This window comes from Capricornis sumatraensis, chromosome 17, assembly GCF_032405125.1.
Source record: "Capricornis sumatraensis isolate serow.1 chromosome 17, serow.2, whole genome shotgun sequence".
Classification (NCBI taxonomy): domain Eukaryota; kingdom Metazoa; phylum Chordata; class Mammalia; order Artiodactyla; family Bovidae; genus Capricornis; species Capricornis sumatraensis.
Window position 1 is genome coordinate 9,304,640 of NC_091085.1, and position 23,026 is coordinate 9,327,665.

At 37.6% G+C, this 23,026-nt stretch overlaps 1 protein-coding gene across 1 annotated transcript in view; it reads left to right on the forward strand.

Moving 5' to 3' along the window:
- Positions 1-1,586: 1,586 nt before the first annotated feature.
- Positions 1,587-23,026, forward strand: part of MAP9 (microtubule associated protein 9) — a 48,518-nt gene continuing 27,078 nt past the window's right edge. The window contains exons 1-7 of the mRNA XM_068990207.1: positions 1,587-1,661; positions 2,392-2,476; positions 3,558-3,875; positions 12,662-12,891; positions 18,407-18,500; positions 20,195-20,433; positions 22,205-22,275. Of these exons, the coding sequence (XP_068846308.1) occupies positions 1,587-1,661; positions 2,392-2,476; positions 3,558-3,875; positions 12,662-12,891; positions 18,407-18,500; positions 20,195-20,433; positions 22,205-22,275 (1,112 nt within the window). The remainder of the gene's footprint in view (positions 1,662-2,391; positions 2,477-3,557; positions 3,876-12,661; positions 12,892-18,406; positions 18,501-20,194; positions 20,434-22,204; positions 22,276-23,026) is intronic.

The following is a 23,026-nucleotide window of genomic DNA, read 5'->3' on the forward strand; positions in this document are numbered from 1 at the left end:
ACAGAGAGGTGCGCCAGGATTCAAATGTGCCCTGTGACTCCTGAGCCTGCAAGAGTCATTATCTTGCCTTTCTGTCCCATCTGTCAGTGCATTAGTCCGTCAGTACACTACTCCTATTCACAGAACTTCGTATCTGTGACAACCTTGGCAAAACAACGGATATGCTTTGCGCTGATGAAGCCCCTCACGCTACTGGCAGGCGCCAACTCTCAGTGCGCAGGCGCCAACTCTCAGGCAGCCGGAAGGGTCCCGTCTCCTGGGTAACGACTGAAGCACAGGCGACAGGTAAAACACCCTTCTCCCCAGACCCAGAGGGCTGACGTCATTTCCTTCCTCTGGGCGGTCGCCTCAGTGACACGGAGGGCTGCAAGGCGGTGTTAGGTACCCGAGGCCCGGGGCGGGAGAAGTCACTTCCTCCCAGAGATCTTGTATCCTAGCAACCGCCCCCCACCTCCGTTCTTAGTCCCGCCTCCATGCTTCCTAAGAAGCCAGGTCTCTGAAAGCAGCCAGGCGCAGGCCGGGTAGAGGGGCCAGCCGCTGGGTTCTCGGGTCGCAGGCTGCCCTCCGCAGGAAAGTCAGGTGAGTACAGAAGGCGGGACTTGCGGGTCGCGGAGAACTGGGGCCAGAGCCGCGCTCTGCTGTGCATTGGCCTGGCTAGTGGCGGCTGCTGGGTCGGCCGCGATGGGCCGAGCGGTTAGGCACAGGGCGCCACCTTGTAGGGCCAGAGTAGTCCCCGCGCGCTGCGGAGGGCAGCGAGACGGCCCGGCAGTCTCTTCCTGGAGCAACTGGAAACCTTCACGGGACCATTTGACACTGATTTTGTAAAGCTTCATTTTGTTTTATCTAATTGTGTTAACATTTTTGTGAAAGGGTAGAGTGAAAGAAAAAAAAATTTTAATGATGATGTTTTAGATGATTCTTTATGCTGACAGTAGTCTTCTTTTAAATAAGTATAGCTTTTAAATAAATGTAGATTTTTCATTTTTAAAATAAAAGTAGCCTTTTAAATACTTTTAAATAAGTATTGCCTCTTTTGTAGGCAATATTATACTCTTGAATGGAAGAGAGGTAGAAAAGTTTCTGTTTTAATTGGCAACAAGCCATTGCGCTCATTATTCAAGTGAGTGCAATAATTGTAAAACTTACTTAGAATAATAAAATAATTGTAAAACTACTTTAAGATAACTTGTTTGAATTTTCTTTTCTCTTTGAAAACCAGTTTGTTGTTAGAATTTGCTGTTTATTTTCAAGAACTCTGTTGAAGTGAACATGCAGCTCAATGATGCTTTTCTTGTTTTTGTTTGGCTTTTCTGATGGTAAGATGGCAACCCACTCCAGTTCTCTTGCCTGGAAAATCCCATGGACGGAGGAGCATGGTAGGCTACAGTCCATGGGGTGGCAAAGAGTCGGACACGACTGAGCAACTTCACTTTCTGCTGGTCAAGGAAGCATTAAATGTAATGATACAAATTCTCAAGCATGCAAAAATGTCTGACTTGTTTTTTGTGTGTTTCAGCCAACATCAGAGGTTGAATTATTCCTATCATTTGTTAGCCACTTGTAAAGGTCAAGAATTAAAACACACTATGTCTGATGAAGTTTTTAGCACAACTTTGGCATATACAAAGAGTCCAAAAGTCACCAAAAGAACTACTTTCCAGGTAAAGTATTTTTATTTTGAATGATTTTACAAGGTAATTCCTGTATTAGGAATATTGGACTTGAAAATAATCCTAGAGCAGTCCTATATAGAGCATGAGTAAATCCTGTGTTTCTTTTGAGACTTTGCAGATGATTGTATTTAGGCTCTAGCATTATCAGCTCTTCTGTGTGGCTTTAAGACTACTAAACTAAATACTAGGTTCTTACTATATTAAAAGTTAAATTCCCTGTGAAAGTTAAATAGCAGCTTCTAATTGCCATTTTCATATAAAGATTGTTAATTTTTTTTTTTCTGGTTTAACATAATAACATATAAGTTTTCTCTGTCCAGTTGCTACAATTTTGAACTGAACGTCTCAATTTATGGTATTGATTACATCTGTTAATAGCAATATGCTGAAACAAAAGATCATAAAGAATACCAGTTTCTTCCAAAATATCAGCTTATAATGAACCTGGTCCAGATAGAGTCCCTCAATTAATTTTCTTGGTGTTGTCTGTCTTGTTTAACTGTAAGTTCCATGAAAAAAGGGGTCGTCTGTGATGTTCTGTGTTGCCTCTTAGAGTTTGGGTGCATGGCATAAAGTAGGGTTTCAGTAAATATTTGTTAGATGAATGAAATCTGAGTTTTAAAGCAGTTATTAATCAAGCATTATTTGTTTAAATAATTAGTTCTACATATGAGAGTACACATTTGGGTGGAGACTAATTTTAATTATCTCATTTCAGGATGAGCTAATAAAAGCAATTACAGCTCGCTCAGCCAGACAAAGAAGTTCTGAATACTCAGATGACTTTGACAGTGATGAGACTGGTATGTGAGAACATGAGAAAAGAAATGTCTTCTTTTGCTTCCTTAATTATGTATAGCTCAAACCTGAAAACAAAACAAAACAAAAATCACCATTCTAAAATAATACCAGTGAATTCACTGGTTTTAGGTCTCCAGCTTTTTAATGAATAAAGTCACTCTTAATTTTCAAGAAGTTGTATGATTGTCCTTGTTCTTTTTCTGAATGTGCATAGAAAACTGAAAATTAACTGATAGCAGATTTGCTTGTCAGTGGTAAATTACACTGGAGATGATGAGTTCATCTTTAAGGCCAACCCTGTGAGACCTACAGTGAGGTAATAATTAGGGGCCATAGAGCTGAACTTTGGGTACATCAGAATCACTTTTATAATGCTTTTTCTAAATCAAGGTGTTTTGGCTGTGAAAGGGAATCAGTTTTAAAAACCCAGTATATCAGTACTGTATGATTGATTTGGTTTCTTTGGTTATGTAAGATATTAACATTTCACATTTCAAGATAAACATGCAAAATTCTGAACTTGAAATTCAGTGTTTTATTCTTTGATATTCAGTGAATAACTCTGGGTGTTCTCTGGAAAAGGTACCAGAACAATAGTTAAATCATTACTGTATAATTAAGTTAGCATTCTTTATTATTCTTCTCAAAATAAAATCTAATACTCTGGTATGGATGGAATAGCATTTCCAAAATTTTGATGGAAAAACATTGTTAGCTACTTCTTCCATTTACAAATATTCTTGATTTTATATGATGAAGTTTTTGGGAAAAAAAAAAAAAAAGTTTTACAGTCCAAAATCTAAATGTCTGTGACTGTTGTTTTGAAGAACCTTTGAATGACTTCTCTCGGAGCAAGCACAGTGCTTGAGTTGATACACTGTTCATACTCAGTAAGTATGTTTTAAATAAATGAAACTGAAAATTTTAATTTTTAGACTGCCCAAGTTAGGAGTTTTCTTAGGGTTCCAAATTTATTCACAGTTGTAAATTCATATCTAGTCTTTAAGGTAATGTTTTTGATTAGTGTAACCTTTAAAGCTTTAAAATGTACTATTGAAAATATTTTTCTCTTCTATTTTTCAGTTTCCTTAGGTGATTTTTCTGACACCTCAGTAGATGAAAATTCAGTTAAGAAAAAAATGAATAATTTTCACATATCAGATGATGAAGAAAACAATTCTCCCAAACTGTCTTTTTTGAAAACCAAGAAATCAAGCAATGATGTGAGGAAACATGAGCCAGTAGTCTCTATCAAAAACGATGACATTGCACTTGATAATGGTGAAGGCATGATTGTAAATCCCTTACCTGAATCTCAAAGTAAACAACAGGAAGTTGAAAAAGAGAAAATTAAAATGGAAACTAAACCTAGAATTCTTCCAATCAAAAGTACATCTTCAGGTAATTTGTTGGTTTGGTTTGGTTTAGTCGCTAAGTTGTGTTAGACTCTTTGCAATCCCATGGACTGTAGCCCGCCAGGCTCCTCTGTCCATGGGATTTTACAGGCAAGAATGCTAGAGTGGATCAAAAGTACTTCTTCAGGTAATTTGTTAGGTTACTGTAATTGCATTTCTTGAAAATTTATTTTAAGATAATTACAAAATATTTTTACATAGGGGCTAATAAATATTTAAGAAAAAAGACTTAACTTTTCAATTTTACAGATATAAATAAAAATAATAGAAGTATAGAAAATGAAAGTGAAAATGTTTGCCTCTCAGTCCTGTCTGACTCTTTGTGACCCCATGGACTGTTGCCTGCCCAGCTCCTCTGTCCATGGAATTCTCAGGGCAAGAACACTGGAGCGGGTTGCCAGTCCCTTCTCCAATGGATCTTCCTAACCCAGGGATTGAAACCAGGTCTCCTGCATTACAGGCAGATTCTTTATTGTGTGAACCACCAAGGAAGCTCATATATTGGAGATCTGGCTGTGTAGAGGTTGGGTGCGTGTGTGTGTAGTAAGTCACTTCAGTTGTGTCCTACTTTTTGTGACCCTGTGTGCTGTAGCCCACCAGGCTTCTCTGTCCATGTGACTCTCCAGGCAAGAATACCGGGTGGGTTGCCATGCCGTCCTCCAGGAGATCTTCCCAACCCAGGGATCGAACCCACGTCTCTTATGTCTCCTGTATTGGCAGGCAGGTTCTTTACCACTAGTGGGACCTGGGAAACCCAGAACCATAGAGGAAAGCTGTAATTCTAAGGAAAGTCTGGAGGCTTAAATAGTAAGAGCAATAACACCTCTCCCTCCTATCCTCCAACCCCCATTTCAAGTATACAAATGTCAAACAAATATTCTGGCAAATGACTGCCCCAGTGCTGCTCTAACCCTAATGTCTGGAGTGTGAGATTGATTAGAAAAGATTCCATTGTAGTTATACTGCTAAAAACAAAATTGGAGCTTATAGGCCTTAGTGAGGCTGGATGTGGATGACTGAAAGTTCTTTGGCTTCCTATCAGGCACCGGCAAAGATGCAAGACTGAATGAATGCAGGAGGTGGAAGAACTTTGAGCATCCACATCCAGCCTCACTTAGACATATGAGCTCCAATTTTGCTTTTAGCAGTGTAACTACAATGGAATCCTTTCTAATGTATCTCACACTCCAGACGTTAGGGTTAGAGAGCAGCAGTGGGGCTAGTCCTAAAGAATCATTTCCATACAGCCATTTGCCAGAATATCTATGTGACATTTGTATATTTGAAATGGGGATTGGGGAGAGAGGTGTTGTTACTCTTATCATTTAAGCCTCCAGACTTTCCTTAAGAGAATCTCCATTTGGTTTCTCTGTTCCCCAGGAAAATCCACTAAAACTCAGTTTTCTGTGGGGAAGTCCCTGGTGTGACCATTACAGTAGTTTCTCCACAATTCTACTGAGCCCTGGGCATAGTGGAGCAGGGATGGAGTGAAGCAGGCATCAACTGCCGTGAGATTCCCTGGGCTACCATGCAGGAACAGCAGCATAGAAGGTGAAGGATTTGGGGTTTTCCAGTCCTTTTCTGTTTTATGGAAAACAATAGTAGTTGATACTAACCTTCACAAAAACCTCTTTCCTTTATATCATCATTAAATACAATACTGGTGTGAAATACTTTTCTTACTTTATATATTAGATAGCACTGATAACCTCAGGCAAAGCTTTATTTCAGATATGTATTAGGGACCCACTCCTTTTTCCACCCCTGACAATCCTATCCACTTTCAAATGAGAAGATATGACTCAGCAATGATACTAGGGAGAAAGCCACTATATGTTAATTATGTATGACCTTAGCAATAGGGTAAGCCTTACTGTCTTCATAAGGAGGGAGAGGAGCCATGCTTTCCCTTCCTACAGAATTGTTTGAAGAATGTACCCAGGTGGCACAGTGGTAAAGAATCCACCTGCCAATGCAGGAGATGCAGGAGAGGTGGGTTTGATCCCTGGGTCGGAGAGATCCTCCGGGAGGAGGACTCCAGTATCTTGCCTGGAAAGTTCCATGGACAGAGGAGCCTGGCAGGTGGGCTATAGTCCCATGAGGTTGCAGAGTCAGACATGACAGCACACACTCATCACACTAAAGTATAAACGTCTACAAAAGTGTAAGCACAAGGTCTAATGAAATAGAATTTACTTGCTAAAATGTACCTTACCAGTGTGCTGAGTAAAATAAAAAATGGAGAGAAGGGAAACATCATCAAATAGTGAATAATCCAATACATCACCATTTCCCACAATATTTTCCACAGTTTGTTCATTGTATTAAGGGGAAAACACAGTTATAGAAATTTTAAACCGATTTCTTCATGAGAGAACTTCTTGGAACCATTAGTAAAGACATATGCACAGTGAATCTTTAAGAGTATGTAGTATTCCCTAGTCCAAGTTGAGTTTAAAAAGCTATTTTTATAGATTATGTTTATCCTATTTGTCCTGATTCTGGAAAGCTTTTCATTAGGTAATAAGAAACTGTGAGCATACTATAAAAGCTAAAACTTAGTTGGATATAGATATAAGTATATAATTAAAACTTTATGGTACATAATCAGCAATAATCCATCTATTTTAATACCTTTTTTAAAACCTGTGACAAATTAAAATGAATAGAGAAATACTGTACTTTGACCACAAGATGGCCCCAGGATTATGAATATGCAATACTGAATTTTTGAACAATCATTAACCATTTGCAATTCAGTATATGTAGTATAAAAATAATTACTGAAATAGGTAATCATTTACATTTGATAATGAAACAATACATTTTGATAATGTACAGACTTTTTTTTTCTTTCTGAAAACTTAATGCTTCTGGAAGTGGAATTTTGGTATAAAATATTTGAAATCACTATTCCAAGGTTATTCAAGTTGAAGGAAAAAGTTGAGTCTGCTGGTTAGTGCCTGGCATGTAGAATTCTTTAAATATTTGAATATATAAATGAATAATTTATTCATTAAAGAAGAAATATATAAATGAATAATTCATTCATTAAAGAAGTAATATGGTTTACAAGTTTAGCTCTATCTAAATTTTTAAACTTTTTCTTTATCATGTTTGGAACTTAATATTTTTAATATCATGAGATATTGCTGAATATCATTTAATGCTTTATAAAAATATTAGAACCTGAAAGTTCCCTTCGTTCTCGCTTGTCTACTGTTCAGTTCAGTCACTTAGTCGTGTCCAACTGTTTGCCACCCCATGGACTGCAGCATGCCAGGCTTCCCTGTTGATCACCAGCTCCCGACAAGACCCAGTCTCCCCCTCAGTCAGTCTCTCCCATCAGGAAGCTTCCACAAGCCTCTTATCTTTCTCCATCAGAAGACAGACAGAATGAAAACCACAGTAACAGAAAACTAACCAAACTGATCACATGAACCACAGCCTGTCTAGCTCAATGAAACTATGAGCTATGCCTTGTAGGGGCAACCAAGATAGACAGGTCATGGTGGAGAGTTCTAACCAAACGTGGTCCACTGGAGAGGGGAATGGCAAATCACTTCACTATTCTTGCCTTGAGAACCCCATGAACAGTATGAAAAGGCAAAACGATAGGACACTGAAAGATGAACTCCCCAGGTTGGTAGGTGCCCAGTATGCTACTGGAGATCAGTGGAGAAATAACTCCAGAAAGAATGAAGAGACGGAGTCAAAATGAAAACAACACCCAGTTGTGGATATGATGGGTGATGGAAGTAAAGTCCGATGTTGTAAAGAGCAATATTGCCTAGGAACCTGAAATGTTCGGTCCATGAATCAAGGCAAATTTGAAGTGGTCAAACAGGAGATGGCAAGAGTGAACACTGACATTTTAGGAATCAGTGAACTAAAATGAACTGGATTGAGCAAATTCAATTTAAATGACCATTATCTCTACTACTGTGGGCAAGAATCCCTTAGAAGAAATGAAGTAGCCATCATAGTCAACTAAAGAGTCCAAAATGTAGTACTTGGATGCAGCCTCAAAAATGACAGAATGATCTCTGTTCATTTCCAAGGCAAACCATTCAATATCTCAGTAATCCAAGTCTGTGCCCCAAACAGTAATGCTGAAGAAGCTGAAGTTGAATGGTTCTATGAAGACCTAGAAGACCTTTTAGAACTAACACCCAAAAAAGATGTCCTCTTCATTATAGGGGACTGGAATGCAAAAGTAGGAAGTCAAGAGCTAACTGGATTAATGGGCAAATTTGCCTTTAGAGTACAAAATGAAGCAGGGCAAGGGCTAATAGAGTTTTGCCAAGAGAACACACTGGTCATAGCAAACACCCTCTTCCAAGAGAAGACTCTATACATGGACATCACCAGATGGTCGATAACCAAACCGAACTGATTATATTCTTTGCAGCCAAAGATGGAGAAGCTCTATACAATCAGCAAAAACAAGACCGGGAGCTGACTGTGGCTCAGATCATGAACTCCTTATTGCCAAATTCAGACTTAAATTTTCTGCTGTAAAAAGTACAATAATCAAACTCTTTCACTTTATCAGGTAATGGTCACATTGATGGTGATTGTAGAAAGTAATTTTTACATGGTATGCTGTCTTTGTTTTAACTTTAAAGCAGGAACACCTTGACTCCATTAGCATTGGAGCCAGGGTGCTCCTGCTTAAATTACACAAACTAGAGTTTAATACCATAGGCACATGAGCTCTTTGTTCCTCATTTTATTTATCTGTAAAAGGGGCCAATAGTTGAACCACTGCAAGGAGTTTGAGGCAATTAAATGAGTTTATGTATCTGAAGGGTTTAGAGCAATCTGGCATAAATTAAGCATGCTATAAATGCTTTTACTATTCACTTTATTATTCAGCGTTTGTTCATAGGCAGATCATTTTATTTATCCACACATATTTGTTGTTTGTATGATATGTCTCCCTGTTGCAAGCACTGTGATGGTGGCTGTGACTGCAGCGTTAGAGATGTGGTACCAATCCTCCAATACTGTCTTACTCATTTGGGCTGCTGTAATCAAATACTTCCCAAATACTACTGGGGCTTCCCGGATGCCGCTAGTGGTAAAGAACCCACCTGACAATGCAGGAGATGCAGGTTCAGATCCTCCCTGGGTTGGGAGGATCCCCTGGAGGAGGAAATGGCAACCCATTCCAGTATTCTTGCCAGGAAAATCCCAAGGACTGTGGAGCTTGGTGGGCTACAGTCCATGGATTCATCAAGAGTCAAACCTGACTGAAGTAGCTTAGCAGCACAGCACAACCAGAAACTTCAAACTGGGTGAATTATAACCGACAAAAATCTGTTTCTCACAGTCCTGGAGGACGAAAGTCTGAGGTCACAGGGCTCATAGGGTTGGTTAGGGTCCTTTTCCATGTTGCAGGCTTCCCATTGTAGCTTTACATGGTGGAAAGGGCAAGGGAACTTTCTAGAACATTATTTTTAGGGCACTAATTCCATTCATGAAGGTCTGCCTTTATGACATAATCACCTCCCAAAGGTCTTACTTCCTAATATATCACTTTTGGGGTTAAGATTTCAATGTAAGAATGGTAGTTATGAGTGGCTAGAGGGAGAGGGAAAAGGAAATTGCTAGTCGAAAGGTGTAAAGTTTCAGTTAGCAAGATGAACAAGTTCTAGAGTTCTGCTGTATGGCTTTGTGCCTTTAGGTAATAATACTGTATTCTGCAATTAAAATTTTGTTAAGAGAATGGGTCTCCTGTTAAGTGTTGTTATTACAGTAAAAAAGACTCAAAACCTTTTATCAAGCTTTATATAATACTCTGCTTAAACGGAGATTCCAAAGACAAGCAAGCATTTGTCAGGAGAAGCCAGAAGTGGACAAAGAAGTGGGCAAAGGAAGAACTAGGGTAAAAGTTTGGTGGCAAGAGAGGTGGCCCAACTGCAGAAGGAGAGCGAGCCCAGCATGTTAGGACAGATTACCAAGGGAGTGTGCCAGTGACGAGGCAGCACAGCTAGCCAGGGACAAGACTGAAACCTTTTTTTTTTTTTTCTATTTTTTTTTATTTTATTTTATTTTTTTTTCCTTTCTCTTATTAAATTTTAAAATCTTTAATTCTTACATGTGTTCCCAAACATGAAACCCCCTCCCACCTCCCTCCCCATAACATCTCTGTGGGTGATCCCCATGCACCAGCCCCAAGCATGCTGTATCCTGCGTCAGACATAGACTGGCGATTCAATTCTTACATGATAGTATACATTATAGAATGCCATTCTCCCAAATCATCCCGCCCTCTCCCTCTCCCTCTGAGTCCAAAAGTCCGTTATACACATCTGTGTCTTTTTTCCTGTCTTGCATACAGGGTCGTCATTGCCATCTTTCTAAATTCCATATATATGTGTTAGTATACTGTATTGGTGTTTTTCTTTCTGGCTTACTTCACTCTGTATAATCGGCTCCAGTTTCATCCATCTCATCAGAACTGATTCAAATGAATTCTTTTTAACGGCTGAGTAATACTCCATTGTGTACATGTACCAAAGCTTTCTTATCCATTCATCTGCTGATGGACATCTAGGTTGTTTCCATGTCCTGGCTATTATAAACAGTGCTGCGATGAACATTGGGGTACATGTGTCTCTTTCAATTCTGGTTTCCTCGGTGTGTATGCCCAGGAGTGGGATTGCTGGGTCATAAGGTAGATCTATTTGCAATTTTTTAAGGAATCTCCACACTGTTCTCCATAGTGGCTGTACTAGTTTGCATTCCCACCAACAGTGTAGGAGGGTTCCCTTTTCTCCACACCCTCTCCAGCATTTATTGCTTGCAGATTTTTGGATCGCAGCCATTCTGACTGGTGTGAAGTGGTACCTCATTGTGGTTTTGATTTGCATTTCTCTGATAATGAGTGATGTTGAGCATCTTTTCATGTGTTTGTTAGCCATCCGTATGTCTTCTTTGGAGAAATGTCTATTTAGTTCTTTGGCCCATTTTTTGATTGGGTCGTTTATTTTTCTGGAATTGAGCTGCATAAGTTGCTTGTATATTTTTGAGATTAGTTGTTTGTCAGTTGCTTCATTTGCTATTATTTTCTCCCATTCAGAAGGCTGTCTTTTCACCTTGCGTATATTTTCCTTTGTTGTGCAGAAGCTTTTAATTTTAATTAGATCCCATTTGTTTATTTTTGCTTTTATTTCCAGAATTCTGGGAGGTGGATCATAGAGGATCCTGCTGTGATTTATGTCTGAGACTGTTTTGTTCAGAGGCAATGAACTTGCAGGACTGGATGGTGGGGAGCTGAAGAATTATGTGGAGAGGGTGGTGTGATCTGATTTGTGTTTTATAAACATTGCTGAGGCCGTAATCTAGGCAAGACTGGATAAGGAACTGACAGTGGGGTTGCAGAAAGTGGGATAAATGAGAGATATTTAGAGGTAGAGTCAATAGGATATCATGACGCTTTGGATTTTGAGGGAGGAATCTAGGATAACTCTTGGATTTTAAATTGGACATTTGACCAGAATTTAGGACATACCTAAAATTGGCAGTTAAACATTTATAGTGGTTCCAATTAGGTCTGGCTAGAATCTTCTAGCAGGATTTATAACCCCACTTACCAATAAAAAGAAAGGTATTCAATTTTACAGCTTTGTCAGAAGAATACATTGATAGGACAGTGGAGAAATGTATATATATAAAAGGTGAAATTTAGGGAAAAGTTCATGTAAAATACCTGTGTATCATGTTTTGAGGGCTAGAAGTATACCAGCATTAGATTGTTGTTTTAAAAGTAGTGGAAATAGTAACAGAAATTTTAATAACTGCTGGAGAGGTTTTATGGACTCAGAGAACAGCAGCTCACAAGTTGTCGAGTTCTCCATTCCTTTTTCCAGGGACACTGGCTTTTCTACCCCTGTACCGGCATCATCTTCATACTTGTTACAGCACTTACCTTTGTCTTATAATTTTATTTGTTTACAGTCATCTCCCTCCCCAACCTCTAAAATCCTAGGACAGGGCCATTGCCAGTGTCTTTTTTCTGAGATCTGTTCATGTGAGTGATGTGAACAGGGCCTGGCGGCAGACACTCAGTAAAGGTTTGATGGCTGAACTGCCTCATTTTATAAAGGCTGAAATCAAGACATGGTTCTGTTTGTTTTAAAAAATTGTTTTTTTTTAATGTCATCTATAATTTATTTTTATTTTTTTAATTCATTTTTTTAACTTTACAATACTGTATTGGTTTTGCCATACATCAACATGAATCCGCCACGAGTGTACATAAGTTCCCACTCTTGAACCCCTCTCCCTCCTCCCTCCCCATAACATCCCTCTGGGTTATCCCAGTGCACCAGTCCCAAGCATCCTGTATCCTGCATCGAACCTAGACTGGCGATTCATTTCTTATATGATATTATACGTTTCAATGCCATTCTCCCAAATCATCCCGCCCTCTCTCTCTCCCACAGAGTAAAAAATTGTTAATACTATGAGAGTTGATAAAGTAGAATAGTTAACTGCTCACAAGAGTGAAGTATATTGGTTACTTTCAGAATGGCAGCCATTAAAAAAAATTTTTTTTTGATTGTGAACTATTACCTATTTTTACTTTCTGGAGTTCCTTGTAGAGAAGGGTGTGGGCTTCTTCTCCAGGACAGAGTGGCAAGGTGCTTGGAAACAGGAGGGAAGTTTGGTGGCACATGGGGTGTAGGAGAAGCCATGACCATCTTAAAAATATATGTATTTTTTACTGTATTAAATGTATGAAAGCATTGTAATTTTCTGCAGAAAATAACAGCAGCCTTGAAGCAGACGGCCAATTTAAGCCTTTACCTCGACCCAGGAGCATGTTGAAAACGCACAGCCATGGGGAGAAGAAAGATAGCCTAGGAGACAATAGAGAAACTGTCCCACACGAAGATTTAGAGGCACATTCCACACCTTCGTTCCTCCCAAGGCTGAATGACAGACAGCCAGAGGCTGAGAAGAATGCATTCTCTGAAAACCTTGATCCTGAGGTTAGCACTGTTGCTGAATTGTGTTTTGAGTTCAGGTTTTTGCATCTGATTATAGGAGAAAGAGAATATTTGTGTACATGCATGTGTGTGTTTGTGTGTGTTTTACATGTTTTCTTCAGCAAATGACAAGGAACTTTAATTTTTAAAATATATTCTATTGGGTCTAAAACTGCATTGTAAGATAGAGCAAAGATGCAGAATTATTTCGTGTACTGCTAAGAAGGAAAAAAACTGCTAATTAAGCTATAACATGCCAGTCATTATAAGATGCATCCAATATCAGAGAAAGTTAAATGTGAAAAAACAGTGCAGTCCTTTTGAATCTTTGCAACACTTTAATTGCAAGTATATATTTACACGTATTTTAATTGTATAATTTACGGCCAGTGTCATTTTAGTAATTTGGTTTTAGTCACTCAACAAATGCATATTGAGTGTTCACAGCAGTGTCCTATCTTTTGCGGGATACCACAATGGGAGTAGATAAGATCCTTCAGGAGTTCATCAGGAGTTTACTGTGTGCTGTCATTAGGGAAGAACACTTGTTCTCCTGTATTTAAATTTCACTATGGCTAGGAAACTTCAACCTCACATTTCAGAAGGGATAAGTATGGGAAGAACATTCTTGCTCCACAATCTGCTTAAGCAGATTGGAGAAAACTAAACAGTACCTGGCTAAGCTTCTTTCTTCCGACTCCTCTGTGGTTCAGAGGTGAGTAAGAGAGGTGGTACAAAGGGAGACAGAGGAAGTCCTTTGCATCACAGCTAAATGAATGGATCTCTCCAGTTCAGACCAGAAGTGTGATTACAGTAGGCTTCTTACTCCACTCTTGTCCTGTAGGTTAGCTTTATCAGTAAAGCTGGCAATTTGATATAAGCCTCTCTAACTTCAGTGTGCTATGTCCTAATTTGTTATAAAAATCTGGAGAAGAGATGGGCTTATCAAAGCCAAACAGTTATTGTATATTGAATAAGATCATATGACCGAGTGGATGTTATGGTAGTTCACACTAGCTGTTACAAGTGCCACAAATTAGACTTAAAACAACAGACGTTTTTTCAGTCCTGGAGGTCAGAAGTCCAAAATTAAAGTGTGGGTAGGGTCATATTCTCTCTGAAGGCTCTAGAGAGAAATCCTTCCTTGCTTCTTCCAGCTTCTGGTGGTTTTCAGAAATCTTTGGTGGGCCTTGGCTGTCAGCTACATCACTCTAATCGCTGTCTCTATCATCACATGGCCTTTTCCCCTTGGTCTCTGTGTCTCCCCTCACTTTCCTCTGAAAAAAGGCACCAGTCATTTGACTTAGGGTCCACCTTAATCTAGTATATCCTCATTTTAATTAATTCCATCTGAGATTCAGAATAGACATGAATCTTGAGGTACATTATTCAGACTGGTAGTGATGCCTAACTAAATCCTCTTTGTGATGCATGTTATGTCCCTTGATTAAAGAAAAAAGTATTCCTAAAGTTTTTAAAGTAACATTATATAATGACCGAAAGTTTAATTGAAAAATATCTACTCATAATCCCACCACTTAATAACAACAATGTTCATTATTCTTATTCCCTTTGGGGCTATTTTTCCTATACTTCAGTTCAGTTTAGTTCAGTTGCTCACTCGTGTCCGACTCTTTGCAACCCCGTGAATCGCACACGCCAGGCCTCCCTGTCCATCACCAACTCCCGGAGTTCACTCAGATTCATGTCCATCGAGTCAGTGATGCCATCCAGCCATCTCATCCTCTGTTGTCCCCTTCTCCTCCTGCCCCCAGTCCCTCCCAGCATCAGAGTCTTTTCCAGTGAGTCAACTCTTTACATGAGGTGGCCAAAGTACTGGAGTTTCAGCTTTAGCATCATTCCTTCCAAAGAAGTCCCAGGGCTGATCTCCTTCAGAATGGACTGGTTGGATCTCCTTGCAGTCCAAGGGACTCTCAAGAGTTCTCCAGCACCACAGTTCAAAGGCATCAATTCTTCGGTGCTCAGCTTTCTTCACAGTCCAACTCTCACATCCATACATGACCACTGGAAAAACCATAGCCTTGACTAGACAGATCTTTGTTGGCAAAATAATGTCTCTGCTTTTGAATATGCTATCTAGATTGGTCATAACTTTCCTTCCAAGGAGTAAGTGTCTTTTAATTTCATGGCTGCAGTCACCATCTGCAGTGATTTTGGAGCAATCCATTAGTGATGGAAGATGGAATGTCATGATAATTACATATCTATACTTTTCTGTTAAATTAACTCAGTATTCCTGGGGTAAAATCTGGTCAATCATAGTAGCTTATTTTATTGTGAGATTTTCTTAATGTTTTGTTAAGACTTCTGCGTCTTTATTTATGGAGGCAGACTATAATATTTTCCTTAGAATGTTATTGTCAGGCATGGGTATCATATGAATCGGGGAGTGTCTCTTAATCTTTGTTTTCTAAAATTTGGTATGAAACCAAAATTTGGTATCATTTTTCCCATAATTGGGAGACTTCACCAGCAAAATTAAATGGGCCTAGAATTTTCTTTGTGGAGAGGTCTTTGATACTAAATTTGATTTTTTTCCTTTTTTGAATATATACTTTGGTATTCAGATTTGATACTGCATCGGTTTAGTAATTTTTGTCTGTTTAGAAATTTGACCACTTTTTCTGAGATGCTGTATTTATAAAGTTGTTTGTGATATTCCCTTATGCTTTTGATGGCAATAAAATTATTATGATATTCTGTCTTCCATCTCTAATGTATAGTTTGTGTTTTCTGTCTTTTTTGTTAAATTTTGATAGACATTGCTCAGTTTTGTTAAAACTTTTCTAAGAATCAATGTTGACTGTTAGTTTTCTCTATTGTTTGTTTCCAGTTTCACTGATTTTTATTCTTTATTATTTCTTTCTTTTATTTTCTTTGGGTTTAATTTGCTTATCTTTAAGTTAGAAAATGTGTACCTTCATTTTAAGCTTTTCATTCTTTCTATAAAAACTTTTAAAAACTATGAATTTTCCTCTAGCGCTTGATTAACAACACCCATTTTTGATGACGTTTATTTTCATTATCAGACTTCCCTGGTGGCTCAGATGATAAAAGCATCTGCCTATAATGCAGGAGACCCGGGTTCAGTCCCTGAGTTGGGAAGATGCCCTGGAGAAGGAAATGGCAGCCCACTCCAGTACTGTTGCCTAGAAAATCCCATGGACGGAGTAGCTAACTCCGTCCATGGGGTTGCAAAGAGTCAGACACAACTGAGCAACTTCACTTTCATTTTCATTATCATTCCTTTAAATATGTTTTCTAATTTTCGTTGTGATCTCTTTTTTGACCAAATGGTTATTTTATGGTGAATGATTTTAAACTTTTAGTCTTAGACTTTTAAAGAACTGAAAGAGTAGAATAAACTAGAATAAACATTTGTAGTTTTCTTAGACTTATATACCATTTCTAAGGATCCTCATTTCTTCCTTTAGATTCATATTCCTTCTAATGTTATTTCCCTTCAATCTTAAGAACTTATTTATATTTTTCTTGTAATATAGATTTGCCAATGACAGGTTTGCTCAATCTTTACTTATCTAAAAAAATTCACTTCATCTTCATTTTTGAAGGATGACTTAGCTGAATATGTACTTGGCTGACAGTTCTCTTCTGCTCCCTCCAGCTCTTTATAGGTTTCCATTGTTCCTGAACTCTATGATTTCTGTTAGAAAATCAGCAGAAATTTATCTTGTACTCATTATATAACATTTTGAGGTTTTTTTCTGACAGCTTTCAGGACTTTTTTTTTCAAAACTTCATCTTTTTTCTTTGAATTACAATAATTTGACTACAAGGTACCTAGGTGTAGTTTTTCTTTATATTTATCTTGCTTGGGTTTCGTTGAGGTTTCAGGATCTGTAAACTGATATTTTCCGTGAAAATGGGAAGTTGATTTTTTTTTGTTTCATTTTCTTTTCTCCTGTTTGTACTCTAGTGCACTGAAATTTCTAATATGTCTCACTGATCTCTCATGTTCATGTCTCTTCAGTCTTTTTACCCTTTGTTTTCTTCAGTTTCTGTCTTCAGAGACTTTGAGTTCACTGCTTTTTTCTACCATATCTGATCTGCTGTTAAGTCTATCCAGTAATTTTTTTTTTTTTTAATTTCAGTACTCTTCAACTCTGAAATTTCCTTTTTTTTTTTTTTGTATTTTCTATATCTAAAAACAAGATACCCATCTGTTCCACCACTGTGTATATATTTTTCCTCCTAAATGCTTGAAGGTATTTATGAAACCTACTTTAAAGTTCTTGTTTGCCAATTGCAATATCTGGGTCATCGCTGGGTTGGTTACTATAGACTGTGTTTGTTGTTTGTATTCATAGTATAAGTCATTATTTTCTGTTACTTAATTTTTTGATTGAATACTGAATATTATGGATGATAAGTTGTAGACATTTTGGATTCTATTATGTTTCTCTGAACATGTGTTCTATCCTACTTATTTTATGGCCAGACTCAAATTTCCAACTCTGTCTCTGTTGCCATGGACATTGACTAAAACTTCTGTTTTGTTTTGTTTTTTTTTTTTTTTTAACTTTCTAGCTACTACAATTTTACAGGGCCCTCTGAGGTCCTCTCCATGCCATGCATAGTTGAGCCAAGGGTTTGAGGTAGATTTTATATGTAGATTTTGGGGTTCTTGCTCTCTGCAGCTCTTCTCCAAATTTATTGGCTGATCATCTATTCCTAAGCTCTATTCTCTGACTCCTCAAGCAAGTCTGGTAGGGTTGCAGCCTACTACTACTTGAGCTACACAGTTGGGGAAATTTTCTCAGGAGAAAAGCTACTAACTTGCAAATCTCCTTGGGTAAAGCTTCATCTCTTGGGGTAGACTCCTGTGCTTTAGTACTTCTGCCATCTTCCCAGATGGTTTCTCTCTATTGCTTTTGATATTAAATATATGGGAAAAAAATTAAAAATTTTATACAACAAAAATCAAACTTCTTATAGTATCATCACCCTTAGACTAGAGTATTATCCTATAAAGAGATGTTTAATATAGGAACACAAATATAATTGCTTCATTTCATATATAATTATTTTATTTCAGATATAGTAATTTTGAGGAAAACTAAAGTGCATGAAATCTATGTACTTTTTAATATAAAATATTTGGAAGTAGCTACTTGGTTTTTGGGCTTCCCGGGTGGCATTTGTTTCAAACTAAGGGTTTTTAACCTATGATCTTTATGCTTTCTTAGAAAGTATATACTTAGAGGAAGAGATGTCAAATACTTAAGTATTTCTGAGATTTGATTCTAGAGCAGTAGTAGTTTTGAAAATTGCTAAAAATAGATTTAGAAGTTTCAGTTAAAGAACTGAAATAGCTCTTAATTTGAAAGTAAAGTATATTATAACCTCCTTTGACTTAACCCTATGGTGTTTCAGTAGAAAACTAATAATGCATATTTAAGAGTTATGAAGTAGTCTTAATACTGCTATTGCCCTCCACAAATCTTGAGAACTAAACTTACATAGTTTCTTTAAATAGGATCCACGGTTAACAAGTATACCATCATCATCTGTTAAAGAAAATCTTAAAGATTCCTTTTCACTAGGATCTGGAGAGAAAGCCTCCATTACAGGTGATTATATTAAAGTATCCTACCGTATTTTATTTGTGAATTTCTGTATTGCTTAGAATGCCATAGAAGTATGCCAAAGGAGAAATACTTCACATAGTTGCAGGAACAATATATGTTTGTGTTTGCCTGAGTTTTAATCTCAATGATGCAGTTTACTAACCTTGTGATTATAGATGCAGAACTTAATTTCTCAGCTCCTCATTCCACCAAGTTATAATAATCAAACTCATTAGGCTATTGTGAAAATTAATTGACACCATGCATTTTAGCCACTAACTCAGTTCTTGACACAAGTAGAGTATTCGCTAAGGGTGAGCTATTATTATGTATTTGTTGCTCCAACACTCAGCATAATGGTTAGGTGGACTTTTAAATTGAGACTATGGTGGACTTAAATCCAGGTACAACCACATGAGAAGGTAGCTGACCTTTCTGGCTCTATGTATGGATCTTTAAAATGGGCATAAGTGTAGAGTGGTTGTGAGAATTAAATTAACACATGTGAAGCACATATAACAGGACCGTAGTTAACACACAGTAAGTGTGATGTATGAATAAGTTAACATTCTTTCTTACCTTAGTCCTATGACATAGAAAGGCATTGCTGTTTCTAAGGTTGGGGTGTATAACTAACACTTATTAAGTGCTTACTATGTAGTATAATTTTTATCATTTTACAGATGAAAAAAACTGAAGTGCAAAGATATTGGGAAACATACCTAAGGTCAGTGATGGAGCCATAATTTGAATCTTTGGCTCCAAAGTCCTTGTTCTTTTCAGTTCTTTTCACTGAGTACATTGATTAGCAGAATACATTATTGATACTTTGAATGATGAGTACTGTCCAAATATGAACATATAATTGGAATTATAAGGTGATATTATATCTAGCTTACCTCAAAATGAGTTCCCCAAAAATGGCTGTAGTGAAAGCCTCAGCATTAAGACTTTGACAAGTAAAGATATAGATTTGGCCAGGTACTGGTAGAACTGAAAGTTGGTGATCAGCACAGAAAGCACTGATTTTCTGTTGTACATTCTAAAGTGTGATAGAATCAAAATAGTAGAAGCAATTCTGCAAAAGCAAAACTGAATCCTCCATGCCAGAGCCTAAGCCTGTTCCTAGAGCACTGAGATGGTGAGTATTAGGCCTTCCTTTCCTGCCTTTTGTTATCAGAGGCAACGCTGCATCTTAGTGGGAGTAAAACTCTGGCAGATGACTTTATTCTCTGTGTGGTAGACTCTTCTAGAATTGCATTGATTCTTGGTTTTCTCTGTATCTGTACAATTTCACAACTACAATGCTAGTAACTGTGGTAGCTTAGAGATCTATGCCTTTTGTTCCAGCTAAGAAACACAGGCTTTTAAATAGAATAGATATTGCTATCTCATTTCCTTGATTTATACAAGCATTTGTGATGTGTCTGTATTTCAGGATGGTTATTCCATTCTATTAACTTTATGATATTTTTCTAAGGTGTGCCAAATGCTTTAGTAGGTTTAGTAGCCATTTTCTCTCTGTTATAGATCACTTTGGAAAAATGTTTATTCAAGTTGAATATGGTTGTTTTCTCCATTTCTATTTTGCAAGATAAATCAAAGACAGTTTTCATTCAGCAGAAAGCAAATGAATCAGTTATCCACCTCATTAATTCAGAAGGGAGATTTAATTCTGTTACTTTATCACAAAGTAGATCAGAATGAAGAACGCACTGAAAGCCATAATTCCTTGAAATCAACCAAAAATGAAACGAACTCCTTTTTGATAGACTTTGTTACTACTACACTTGAGAAACCCAAGGAAAGTCAAGTGACTGTTGGTGACGTTGAAGAAGAAAAGGAGAAAGCTGAACTGATAATGAATGATGACTTAACAGCTGAAGATCCACCACTACTGCAAGTTCAGAGTATCTTATGTACTGAGTCTTCAAAGGTATTTATATAAAATTATGCCGTCTATACTATACCTTAAAACTCCACATAGGACTCTTAAATGTTTTATCTGCCATGTTAGGCACTTCTGAATTGTCTGTGTGAGACTCATCTTCTGACAGTGATATCATACTGCCATGTGGTCCTTACTCAGTGGGATTTTCACTTCAGAGACGTGTTGGAGTGAATACAGTAAAGCCCAACATTTCTTTAAAATTCTCAGAGGCATATGATCATAATATTCTTTTAAATGTTTCAGAAATACATACCCAGAAGTGGGTAGATTTCTATAGGTCCTCACGTTATAAAAATATAGCTGTATGGAATAATTTCTGAAGGTTTGGAATTAGTGAAAGGTATTCCTTTGGATATCATCTTTAAATACTTTAAAAACATTTAAAATAAAAATCTTTTAAGAAATACTTATCAGCATCCATACCTATTTAAATGGAAGGACAGGGTCATTATCAAGAGTATTATTATCATTACCTTGAGAACCAGATTTGTGATATGTAGGATTACTTGTCCCTATGCAAAACTGCAGGCGGCCTTGGTGACTTAGAGGTGAAGAATCTGCCTGCCAGAGCCGGGAACACGGGCTCGTCCCTGGGTTGGGAAGATCCCCTGGAGAAGGGAATGGCAACCCACTTCAGTATTTCTGCCTGTGAAATCCCATGAACGAAGGAGACTACAGTGCATGGGGTCGCGAAGAGTTGAACAACAAACAGCAATATACTATATTACACTAGAGTACTATACTGTTAAAATTTATGGTGGAGCATTTTTAGTGTCTATTTTCCTGAGTTTTCTTTATCCAGTTTCTCCTGCAATTAACTGGTAGATATCTAAATTTACTATTGGGGAAAATAACAGTTATCTGAAAACTTGTGGTCAAACAGGACTTTTATAATACAGGCTATTAGATTTTTATTACATTTTAAGGAGAAGGTTCATTAAGCCATATAGCAGGTATATTTCCATAGGAAAAACACTAATGCCAAGTTAGGGGTGTGTTTACATCTGTGCTCTCATGTTAGTGCTAGCACCCATCTGTCTGTGGAAAGTAGAAAAGTCATTCCTTAAAAGGAAGAATGGTATTCTGGAATTTAAAGATGGGGTTTTAGAAATGTGTAACAGAGGTAATTCTAAACTAGAACAGGTGATTTATATATAGCAAGTAAGATTATAACATGTTTCTTTTGATTGAATCTTTGGCTTTATCCTTACTTGTTACCAAGTGACTTTAAGTCTGAATAAGTAATTCCCCTCTAAGGTCTCTTCGCTGGACTCTCATCATGGAATAAAATGCAGGCTTCTCGCCACTGCCTGGAGATCTCTCATGGTTCTTTCTGGACCTCATGCTCCTGAGCTGTCCCTGACGCTCACTGTGTCTCAGCGTCTTTCAATGGCTTCTGCTTCTCACAGCTATCAAGGTCTCCACAGAGTGTCACATGGCCCTTTTCTATCCATCATCTGTCTGAGCTCTGATGTCACGTCCTCAGGGGCCCTCCCCTGATCACCTGCATTAAAGTAGCTCCTCACCTCCACTCTGTCACTGCCATTACAGCCTACTTTATCACTTTCATGAGTCACATTATTTATGTGTTTAGTATCAGTGAGTTTCCCTGAAATGTGATATCCTTATTTGTTCCTGATGACCGGTATGCTTAACACATAGTAGATGCTCAAAAAACATTGACTTTCTAGCAGTTGGCCTCTAACTATAATTGTGATATATACAGTGAGTAATTGTTTGCTTTTCTATTTAATAGAAAGCAATTCAAGATAGAAATATGAAGAATAAAAAATCAACAAATAATAGAGCATCCAGTGCATCTGGCAGGTAATAAAGTTTTCATTTTCCTTCAGTTATACGTTTATATTTCAACTAAGCAGGTTTTAGTTTAATTATTGAAAGTAAATTTCATTTGGTATTCTTCATTTTCTTCTTATGAGGAGAATGAATTAGTTACTTGATGATCAATCCCCCTAGTTGAATATATTCTTTTATAAAAGGGATTGATTAAGGATCCTCTAAGTTCTGCATTGCTCATGAGATGGAGTTTCTTTCTCCTGTTTTTCCTGAGACAGTAGATAAAAAGTAGTAATAAAGCTGAGGTCTATCATTCACCTTCTCTGTTAAGTGCCTTTGTCCAACGCATATAAAATTATACTTTAAACTTTGAGGTTCTGTGCACTAAGTTGGTTTATTAAAGTGATAAGAACTGATCATCATTCACACTGATGCCTAACTCATAGGTGCTAATCAAAGCCTTCAGCATCTTTTAAATTATCATTACTCAAATAGAACAGGGGTCAGCAAACTTCTTCAGTGAATTTGCCAGTTAGTACATATGGCAGGTCCTATAGGCCATATGGTCTCTGTTGTAATTACTCACATCTGCTATTATAGCAGGGAAGCCATTGTTGGCATTATGAAAATAAATGAAATAGCTGTGGTGTAATAACTTTATATACCAGAAGAGGTCGTGAGCCAGATTTTCCCACCAACCCCAAATTAGTGGTCATTAGTCTAACTTTATATTTAAGATGGTTTATGTAGCAAAATGGGGCTTCTCTGGTGGATCAGCAGT